This window comes from Poecilia formosa, unplaced genomic scaffold (assembly GCF_000485575.1).
Source record: "Poecilia formosa unplaced genomic scaffold, Poecilia_formosa-5.1.2 Scaffold22, whole genome shotgun sequence".
NCBI lineage: Eukaryota > Metazoa > Chordata > Actinopteri > Cyprinodontiformes > Poeciliidae > Poecilia > Poecilia formosa.
Window position 1 is genome coordinate 2180772 of NW_006799961.1, and position 11778 is coordinate 2192549.

The window sequence follows — 11778 nt, forward strand, 5'->3', positions numbered from 1 at the left end:
AACTCTGGTTCTCTTCTCCTACATGCATCATACATATATTGTGTCAGAAACAATGAAAATTTGAGAAATTCAAGATTTAATTTGGTTAATTTCTTTGTAAACTTGTATAGGTGCCACGACATCAGTGCATTGTTCGTGTGTGTGTGTGTTTCCATGCACGTGTGTCGCCAGGGTAATTAGGAATAGGAAGGAAGGAGAGATCAAAGGAGGCAGTTTGCACCCTACGTTTCAGTTCTGATAAGAGTGGGTGTCTGCAAGCATGCGTTTCTGTCTGCGTGTGTGTATATGCATGCGTATGCGCTAGCGTGATGATCTCCACCAGGCTTTGATGCTGTAAGCTCTGCCGGTTAATGTACTACGGATAAAAATACTACACCATGTAATCTGGCATTTATCCCTCGAGAGCAGAAGCCCAAAATGTGACACGTGTCAGGAGGAAGGAAGGAGCTGAAACACAGAAGAGGAGAAACAGCAGTGGAAGTATGAGACAGAGACTCCAAACTGATTTTAAATGCATTGGTAATTCTGTACATGCAAAGCAGTTCACACTAATTATTTGAACTTAAGTCGCCAAAAAAACAGCAACCCAATTTGTGTTAGAAATAGTTACTGATGCACGCAATAACAAAAGCAGCAGGAATATTTTTGTAATTTAAACTCAGTTTTGTATCTTATAAACCTCAGTAAATAATGAAAATATGAATACGGGTTGCAAATAACTCAATGTTTGCCTACTTCTTGCTTTAAGATCTCAAACTGGTTTAAAAAAAAACAACAGTTACTTCAAATGTGATAATCCTTAAAGTATCTAAAGAAACATCCCAGTTGAAATGTTTGGACAGCAAATGACAATGGTCCCCTGTGATGAGCACCAAAGTCTGCAAGATGTTTTTTTTTTTACTACACAGATGCACTGGTAAAACTTCCATCATTGTGTTTTGTACCAAAAAAGAAGAAGAAGAAAAAATCAAAAATAGAGGGAGAAGAATAATTCTGAAAATGTGGAGCTGATGAATTTATTATCAAACCTGTGCATCTCTAGAACCTTCTCAAACCTGCAATGTTAGGCAAACAACAAGGGAGTGGCATTTTAAATACAGAAAATGCAATGCAAAAAAATGTTTTTAATATTTAAATTATTTTTTTTTTGCATGTAACTTCGCTGTAATTATAACTGTACACATTTCAGTCTGTTCCCACTATACAGAAAACCAGACTTCGGAGATTAAAAAAAGGAAGAAAAAAAAACAGGAAACGGTTACAAGTAGAATTGGTCTTTCCGACACAGCATGCAACTTTTGATTATTCTACTAACTGTACTGTCTTCAACACATTTATGTTTGCAAATTAAATTGCAAGGCTTTCCACTTATTAAATGAGCAAAATAAACAAACAAACAAAAAAAAACATACCCAGAATTTCAATTACCCATTTTCATTCTGCTAGCAACACATCAGTGGCATGTCAAACATTTTTTCAAACAAAATGTTTAGATTCATTTAAAAGGTGAGCAGAAGTGTTTTTTTTTAGTGATAGATTCAGAGGCCTTTCAGTAAATGTCTTCAAACATCTATTAGAGGCGAATCAACCCTTTTATGTGAGAGCATAAATGTTTCTAACCAAAGCAAGAGCCAGAATCAATTAAATGTTGAGAATACTAATACAATCCATACAAATAATTTTCAAAAACTAAGAAAATGTATTTTTCAAATAAATGTACTTTAGTCTACGGAACTTTAACTTCAAAATATGACCTTTTCAATGAATAAAGGTCATAAGTCAATTAAATGAACAATATTTCTTTCACTCGCTTGCGAAAACAGTCATCAAGGAATGAGGCCATGAGTTCATTGGCAACATCTAAAAAAATAAAGGCACAATTTTTTTTTTATCGTCAATATCTTTTCAAATGTTTTAATAAATTGAAGGACATTAGTAACTTGATTTTTTTTGTATAAAAATTTAATGCGTTTTCATTTACAGCCATGGAATACTAAACAAGATGAATGCAGTATGACAATTTACAACCTCTCTGTCGTTGTATAAGGACTTCAGTGAGGGCTTGATCTTTTAATGCAGACATTATCATGCCAAAAACAAAGATCAGCTTAGATTTGTGAAAAAGAGTTGCTGATGCCCACAAAGCAGTAGAACAAACACTGTCAAAAACATTTTCCAAGGGTGAAGAACACCCTTGAAAGTAGTATCAAGAAATTTAAAAGGTCCCACGTCACAGAACAAGCCTGGAAGGAAGCCATTTTTTCCAAAAACCCAGGAAAGCTAAGGAGAGGATAACACCACTGAATAACACAAAATTGTGTCTCCGCCGTCCGTCTTCCAACACGACTCAAAACATAAGCTGCACTGACTGACCTGCACAAAGCCACGACTTGAATCCCATTGTGACAATTTGTGGGGTGAACTGAAAAAAGTCCATGCTTAATAGACATTGCATCTGAATGCATTTCACAGATTTGCTAAAGACTCACTTTATTGTGCTTTAAGCAAAGTTATCTTATGTTGTAGAAGTTCAAAAAGTGTCTTGTAAAGTATTTTATAGAGGATAAGCAGATATAGGCAATGTCTGGACAATACAACCAAACCACCTGAAAATTTATGTTTTGAGAATTTTTTTTTTTTTTTTTACATTTTCTCCAGTACAAGCGACATTAACATTTAACTTTAAGTTGTTTCTGATGAGTAAATAAAAGTTTAAGGATGATGAAAAACCTTTGATTCACTTATTTTACTGTAACTAACAGAACCCTAGTGTTCCTTAAAAAAAAAAAAAAAAACAGACTTGTAGCGAAAGCTGAGAGTTCACTCGGTTCATTTTGATTGCAATTTTTATAGTCGAACAGACCATATCCTTTATCCGCAAAGACCTCCTGCATGTGTTTGGCAGGTTGAGTTTCCTCAGCAAAAACTGTCAAACAGTGACATGGGTGTCAGAATGTAGACTTTGCCAGCCTAAAAAAAAAAAAATCGTTGCAACTTGCAGTTACTCATTTTACTTGTCAGTGGGCTTGATTCTGTGGTCAGTTTTTAATTATTTTCTAATAAAGTCATTTGCCATCAGGATTATTTCCAAAGCTCTCAGAGGAGTGAAGTGCACAAGACCACGTTCTACGATTCAGACAGGCAAGGAAATTACTTTTGAAGTCTATTTAACCGAGATGGAAAGGAGTGGCAGTAATGAAGGTAGAAATAAGCGAACAAATGTGTGAGTAAGTGAGACAGCTGTTCGAGGCAGCAGCTGTGGGCCTGAGCAAACAAGTGATGGAAAGTGAGACTCAACAAAGCTACCTTTCCGGGAAGGGAGAATAGGATAGCTCGGAGTGAAGACCATACGTCAATTGGTCCTAATTGAGTGTCTTTCCTTCCTTCCCCACTTGCAACTGACAACGTCGCCCCCAGGTCCATTGGGAGAACTCCGACTTCACGTCATGTAGAGAATGAGAGCGATGAATGATAACGGGAGCAGAGGACGGCGCTTGTCATCTCTCCTTCCCTGGCTTCGCACCCACGGCCCTCGTGACTCACTGTTGGGCTGAGTTTCTCCAACTTTTGAGGTACTGAAGTCACCAACACTTAAAGACTGCAAAATGCATGCCGGTTGAAGGAAAGTGTGGCAAACTGCTGACAACTAAACCGAGATCAAACTCTTGAACTGGTGTTGGGAAAATCTCAGACAAGGAGGAGTAATCTGGTGCTACTGCTCTGCTGTGAAGCCAGGCTGCTAATTCGACACACTTGGCAGAGCGGGTACTAGCACCGAGGGAAAACCAGACGCAAACGTTTAGGTCATTTAAAAATAGTTCTCACCGCCAGTGAATTTGCATTGCTAGTTATTTAATTCTGCTTTCAGCCTAGGGGGCAATTTTCAATCAGAAGACATGAGCAGCAATACTTATTTTTTTTTTAGGATGGATACAGTTCACCTTGTCAAACCAGGAACCAGAATGCTGATGTATTGGGAACTTACTGCTTTTCCTTCTGCAGGCACAGGTAAGACGGTCAAACCATCTCATTGACCTAAATCCAACAAGAAATCTGCAGCAAGATATTGACAGAGCCTCTACATTCACACTGACTGAGGTCAATCTGCTAACCACAAAACTATGAAAGCAAAGGTTGAATAAATTGCAGACCAAGAGTCGCATTACTTAAGAAGTACGATTGTTGAGTCTATGTAACATTATCCGAGTTGCAAATCAAATGCTTTTTTTTTTTCTTGAGTTCTTGATTTTAGATAAGTTCAAATGCTTAGAGAGACCTTTTAAAGAAGCAGATGGATCAGCCATCCTAGAGAATGCAGAACAAATTTATCAATTTGTGTTTAATCTTCTGTTGGTTTAACTCGTGAGTTTAACCATACAATTGCTTATTTGAACAAACACCTCGTCCTAGTTTATTGTTTTAGGTGTTAGATTTGTTTGATATTGTTTTTTTTTTATTATTTGTTTGTTTTCTGACTACCCCTTCACATGGTTCCTTCCTGTAAATCACTTAAGGTATAAAAGACAGTTGATTTTCTTAGTGTGTAATGTGTTGGCGAACACATGATGTGCAGTACATAAATGATTTGACCCCAAACTTGATTTTATTGTTTTGCCTCAACCAGTCAAAGCTAACACTGGAGTTCAAAACAAAAATTAAACAGTCTGTCTTACAACCAGTCCCCAAAGTCCAATAGCCGATCCCAAGAATATCTTTCTCTCATGTGTTAGCCTAGTAATGTATTTTTGAAGTCAAAGTTTTATTTATTTTTTGTCACAGACATGCATTCAGCACACTTGCTGTAGAACTTGGCTACACCGAGAATGTAGGCAAGTTGTGAAATAGATAATCCACACAGATATTTTTTAGCTTAAAATGTATATATGAAATTGATACAAACTGAATCTCAAAGCTGCAACTGTTGGAAGGCATTAAAAGAACATTTTAGCTGTATAAAATAACCGAAATCCATTGCAGGGGGCTGGGGGAGAAATAAAATAGGTGCAGGAAGGGTATCATCTCTTCCATTCACTTAAAAGTGAGCTTTCCCAAAGCTTGGAGGGTTGATTTAGACTGAATGAGTTAGCTGATCGCTTCAGGGAAAACTTCACAAGGAATTTAAACTATGGGTTGTAAACCTGAGAAAAGAAACACGGTAAGCACCAAGGCATTTTCTAAAGAAGCCCAAAGACAGCCTATTACATTATAACTCCGAGATCAAACCTCCACACATTTCCATCATTTTGCATCTGTGGAATAAAAGCGGTGGAATGCAAGTGCTGAGTAGTGAATACATATCAAAAAACAGATTTTGTCAGGCCATTTGGGCAATGAGAAGCAGGTGGAGTGTAAGAGGAAGGTTGAAGAGGTGTGTGCGCACACACGCCGACATTCACACATACACGCACGCACACAAAGCGCTTTGTTCCCCGGGGTAGACCGTGGAGCCGTCAGAACCACTCTGATTTTGAATTAACTCTGATTGGCTGTCATTGCACTCCCTTCTACACAGCTGAGACCACTCAAAACTGCACACATGCGCACACAATCATATATGCACACAAACACATACACTAGTACGGTCTGGGCATCACGTTTCATTAAACCGCTGAGTTCTCTAAGCTGGAACTGGGGCTGTTTTAGTACATGTGGGTACCTCTGTGTGTACACCTGCACAGAAGGGACGTATGCAATCTAAATCATTTCAAACAGAATGTATATAGATATTCTTCTCTGCTATTTTTTCCCCTTCAGAATATTAATTTGGAATTATAAAAACAGATGAATTACATTAAAACACACAAGGACGAAGATTTAATAAAACATTTAACAGTCAGGTCCGTATTTAACCCTTTAATTTCTTTATCTGTTCCTTGTCCTGGCACTATTGCAGTCTGACACTTTCTGACTTATGAAGTGCTTTCCAGACTTTTTTATTCTACACACCAACAGAAAGATAAATGGGAAGTTATTTACATTCGTCCAGTGAGGATTACAGATTGAGTTTGGGATTAACGGCACCTACTTCACCTGTCTCATTTTCAATACAAACTTCTTAAAGAACTAACCATTTAAGACTTATTCATGAAAATCTCTTTCTAGTTTAACATGTTTTTCTTTAGATATGTGTATTGTATAAAATAAACAGGTAGATTCCCCTCACATCGCCCGACCATGTTGTCTGAATGGTGTTTTACTGGTTGTACTTTAGTACCATCTAGTGGTAAAAACTGTATCTGCACTCATAACAGTGTTCTTTTGTGGTCTAATCTTAATGGAAATAAATGTATCTGTTCTCCTATTTAGCTCAAAATAACATCCACTATGTTTGGAGGCTTATTCCTCTGTGCAGACTTCATGTGCAAACAAAAGGGACCCATTGTCCTTCATCAAAACCGACAGCACAGGTAAACATTAGACTTTATTGAGCTTTACATCATGTTGTAATGCTACACCCTCATCAAAACCATACCTGGGGTGTTGCTTTCATTCTGTCATGCATGTTCGAAAAATCCTTGAATCTTCCGTGGCAACTTTTTGGGGTGCCAAAGCATCAACCCCCCCCACACACACACACACCTTCTCCATTTGGCTCCTCCAGACTAGTGGCTTCAGCAGTTAGCAAACACCTGGTGGAACTGCGAATCTGCAGAGCTTATTGTATGATCTATTTCTCAGTCCAATGCTCTGAAGAACTTTTGTAAATGTTGTTGTGAAGACGGGCTGATGGCAGAGTGTCCGAAAGAATGAGACTGAGGCCCAATTTCGAGGATTTTTTTTTTTCTGAAAGTTTTGTTTGATATATTTATATATATATATGGTATTTTTATATTATCTGAAGGTAACATAGTTACTTGATTGTGCTATAAAATGGCACTAAGTGCCTGAAGAATACCTAATACTGTCTCTTTAAATCTCTGTAAGTAACTTAGAGGTATGTGATCGCCAGATCACAACTGTGAAACCGGAATATGAATGGAATCTTCCAATGTTTATGAAGACGTTTACTTTTCACAATCAAAAGTTGTTGTTTTATTTTTGTTTGAAGCCATCAACCTGTGGGGACGGCATATTAAAATTAGAGTACATGACAAGTTTAAGCACTGTGAATGAAAGTTGAAATTTATTTAGTGATTTAGTCTATTTTGTGATTCAATATCTGACTCTTTTGGACATAACATGACATTTGATAATAATAAGAATAATAAATTTTATTTTAAACTACTTTTATAAGTACTCAAAGACTTTTTACAGGAGTACAACGATGTGAAATCAAACAATGTAACACTACATGTAAAGACAATCAAAACGAGCAGATTTAAACAACAAAAGCAATTTTAAACAGGTGGGCTTTGAGTTCTTTCTTGAAAGTGGGGAGATCAGAGCACATACAGAGCAACTGGGGCACTAAGTTCCTGAAGGTGGCAGCAGAATAGCCTTTTCTCAGGTGTCAGAGCCAATAACTCCCAAATAAAAGGATAACTCTTGTTTGATAGTCATCAGTAGAGGATACATAATCACCAACGTAGCTGAAAGCACATATAAGATCAGGAATTTTAACTTTTTGAAACTTTCATAAAATAATGAACAAGCACATAATCAGACACACGAGCACATGAGCTTTCTTTGTTTCCGTATTGTTTCTGCTAACCACAAAAAAAGGTTTCTCGTATGGCGGAAACAGAAACACAATTTCCCACAAACAACCGTTTGGCAAAGTTTCTCTGCTGATCTTGTTTCTACATGCCACTTGTCACACGTTCTGCAGCTGAACAGAAACCGTTGTTGTACCAACACATCAAAATCCAGGGTTAGTTCACATGTTTTTCAAGCCTTGTTGACATTGGAACTCTCTTGTAGGATGCTAAATTTAATTCTGCCTGTTTTACATTGCAAAACAATATTGTTTGATAAGCTGACCTTTGTTTTTTTGTTTTGTTCTTTTGCAAATGAATACCTGAGGAGATATATTTGCATAACTCTGTAAACAAGAATCTTTGGCATTTCATAATATTAAACCTAAGGTTCTTTTGGGTGAGGAATGGTTTGAAACCTTGTCGCTCTTCTTTTTCTCTACAAAAATGTATTGTTTTTTTGCTGGTTGTTTGTATGCTGTGACAACACCCTGTTGTCTTTTTTTTTTTTTTTTTCTGCCTTGGCCCCGTGTTCAGATTGTGTTTGACGGCACTCCCCTTACCGATTCTGTGATTGGCCAGCCTTCTGGTAAAAGGGAAGTCTGCAGTGCTGGTTACTTATCAGTGACATTCCAGTTCCGAAAGTTGCTCTAAGAGGAAATACACTCATTTCTGTTCTATTCAACCTGAGCCAGTCCTTCGCTGTGGTGTTGCCTTTTTGAGACAGAGCAAAGACGTAAACAGACTGGATTTACATGGACAGCTCCGCGCCACAGGTAGCAGATCAAACATTAATTCATCAAGTTGAAGATGTCTGGCCGATTTTTTTTCTATGAAGGCTTCCTGAAGGCGTTTCGAGTTTGGCCTGTTGAGGACTCTGCACCATCCAATACATGCCAGTAGAGGGCACAATCTGACAAAATATTGTTTCTTTAAGGTTTGTCTTGGCATTATTATTGCTCCTGCATTGAGTTATTTATTTTTATTTTTTTATTTTTTATTCCTAGTGAAATTGTCTTAGTAAGTCAAGCAAATATTCCCTTAAGACTTACTATTCCTGATTACATTTTTTGTTGAAAAAAAACCCACCTGAATGGAGTGAACACTGTACTTGTTTCATATACAACTAAATTTGTGATAATTACCACAAAACTGAACTGCTATTTAAATTTGAACTCATAAAAATGGTTTTGACCATTTTAAATTTGAAACCTTAAACCTTGATGATTATTACACACAGGCATGTAGCCAAACCCGATCTGCTGCGTTAAACAAGGAAGTTGATGAAAGAAAAAAAAAAAAAAAACAGATCTGGTTACTCGTGTATTTAGGTGAGGTTTGACTTGCAAAGGGAGAACTACAGGAAGCAGAGCTGTGAAAGGTCACTTCTACATGCAAGCGCAGAGCATCGGGGATTTTAAAAATGCTGAAACAACTCTTGGCCTGCTTGTCACTTTTTGCCTTCGTCAGCCTTCTCTTTTACTCTGTGGTGTTATACTACAATCAGAATGTTTATTATGGTATTGCTGCTGTTCACCGCCTTGCTGCAAATGGAAACCAGACGTACTCCTGGAAGTTGCTAGATAATTTAAAGGTGACTGAGGTCAGTCATAAAACCACAAGGACGCCAGTCACTCCAAAAAAGACTTTGGAGCCGTGTCCCGAATCGCCACCACAACTTGTGGGGCCTCTGAACGTGGAGTTCAATACACAACGGACGTTAGAGAGCGTGAAAGCAGAGACAAGTCCTTCTCTTCAGGTGGGAGGACGATACAAGCCATCTGACTGTATCTCCCGACACAAGGTAGGAAAGAACCTGTAACTCTTCAATTAAAAGCAAATAGCAAAATTGCTATGATGATGTCTTATGTCACAAAACATAAGCTTTTTACTCATGAAAGACTGAATTAACTCAGAATGTAAAGAAAAACAAAAAAACATCCTATTCCCATGTTTAGGCAAATCATTTCTGAAAAATTATACAAAATGTTACACAAAATAGATAACAGTGAAAATTCTACAGAGATGTATTAGTCAAAAATCTGATCCCATTTCTCTGCTATGTCCTTTGTTTAGGGAGTTTGATAGGTTGTTCAGTTTCCCTGTAAGTGTACAAGTTCTACCTGTTTGTTTGGTGTATTGAATTCCTGTACTTTCAGCTATTTTCCAGTACACAGAGGCTTGTAAAAGTACTGCATAAAATGCTAATGAAAACACGAAAGACTGTTGTGGTAGCATGGTCAAATGTGAAAAAGGTTAGGTGTACGAACAGTTTAAGACTTTGTATTTGCAAGTAAAAGGTAAAGAAGATGAGAAGAAAAACTAGAAATAAACAAGCTCACTTTCATTGTTGAAGTTATTTTATGATTATTACAACACTCCACAAAATAGTGGAGAAATGGACTTAGAATGTAACTTGGCTTCTTCCCTTGTTTCTTGAGCACGCTTCTAAAAATAATGTCCTCCCACCATAGATTCTCATTTAAAAGGCCTCTTCAGTTATGAACCCGGTGTCAAACCTGAAGTGCTAAACAGGAGTTGGAACCTTTTTCTTTATCACTTTACATCATATTTGTTAGACGTAACCCAACCGTATTTCAATAGTAAGCAAGAAATTCTAAAAAATCTAAATTTTGTCATGACAATCATGAGTGTATGTGTAAAGTAATTTCACACATGATTTAGTTATTTATTTATTTTTTTCAGGTGGCAGTTATCATCCCATTCCGAAATCGACATGAGCACCTGGTGCATTGGCTTTATTACTTGCATCCTATCTTGATGCGACAGCAGCTGGACTACGGCGTGTACGTCATCAACCAGGACGGGGAAGGAATCTTCAACCGAGCTAAACTGATGAATGTCGGATTTGTAGAAGCACAGAAGGAATATGATTACGACTGCTTCATCTTCTCTGACGTTGACCTGGTGCCTCTCGATGACCGTAACATCTACAGATGCTATGACAATCCCAGACATTTGGCTGTGGCCATGGACAAGTTCAACTTTCATCTGCCCTACAAGACCTACTTTGGCGGGGTCTCCTCGCTGTCGAAGCAGCAGTTCTCTAAAATAAATGGCTGTCCAAACTCTTACTGGGGCTGGGGCGGCGAGGACGACGACATTTATAGGCGCGTCATCTACCGTGGAATGTCCATTTCTCGACCAGACGGAGTGACTGGAAAGTACAGGATGATCAGGCATCAAAGAGATAAACACAACGAGCCTAATCCAAAGAATCCTGGAAAACTTAGTAGAACGAGGGAGACCATGGACAACGATGGACTAAATTCCCTCAGCTACACCGTCAAGGAGATCTCAAAGGATTTATTGTTTACTTTTATTACTGTGGACATTCAAGCTCCAGCAAGTTGATGGAAGTTATAGAATATGAGTGAAAGACAGAGTGTAGTTTCAGGTTCACTGGTGATCTGTAAAACATGGCAAAACATTTGTGAAGCTGGTGTGTGTGACAGCTGTGAGTGGCTGGTAGCTTTGGTGAAGGGGTATTTATGAAAATCATCTGTGTATGAATGTCTCCAGATTAGCCATAAAGGGAGCGTGAAATTTGTGGCTAGAATTGTGAAAATTATGATAGCCTTCAGATGAATCAGATTTTTTTAAATATTTTTTTATCCATAAAAATGTTAGGAATGGCATGACAAAAGATTACGGTTTGCAGCTGTCTGACAAGTTTGTCAGTTCCATTAGTACCAAATAACTTAGATGCCTATGTGTTGTGCATAATTGACACACTTTTGAAACCAATGATGTCTGTTGTGTAGCTACACGCAGGTTTCAACATTTAGTCTCTTTTTTTTGACCCGATACATTCCTCATTTGCACTTAATTGTCTTAATTTACATTACAAATATAAATTCATATTTAATAACAGCTCTTTCTTTGTGTTCTCATTTTATAGTTTAATGATTGAGAATTAAATAAGGTTTGGAGATGCTCTTTTCAATAATAGATCATTAATCCTTTGTGTGTAAGTTACAATTGTTGCCAGGAGCAAGTTGGATAAATCTCTGGAAATTCCCTTGGAATCTGTTACATGATCAGATGACTTGAATTAGAAATGTGTATTACATGTTTTTAGCAGCACATCAGCAAGAAAAAAAAAAGCTTGTCCGTGTCTCTT

At 37.6% G+C, this 11778-nt stretch overlaps 1 protein-coding gene across 1 annotated transcript; it reads left to right on the plus strand.

The window, feature by feature from the left end:
- Positions 1–8246: 8246 nt before the first annotated feature.
- On the plus strand, positions 8247–11778 carry LOC103135266 (beta-1,4-galactosyltransferase 1-like). Its single transcript, XM_016669330.1, has 2 exons — positions 8247–9438; positions 10341–11778. The coding sequence occupies exons 1-2, from the start codon at positions 9058–9060 to the stop codon at positions 11007–11009; spliced, it is 1050 nt and encodes a 349-aa protein (XP_016524816.1). The 5' UTR covers positions 8247–9057; the 3' UTR covers positions 11010–11778.

Excerpts from the sequence above, each read along its gene's own strand:
- LOC103135266 (XM_016669330.1), top strand. The coding sequence starts at position 9,058 with ATGCTGAAACAACTCTTGGCCTGCTTGTCACTTTTTGCCTTCGTCAGC. Across the intron at positions 9,439-10,340 it reads ACTGTATCTCCCGACACAAG|GTGGCAGTTATCATCCCATT; the intron begins GTAGGAAAGAAC and ends TATTTTTTTCAG.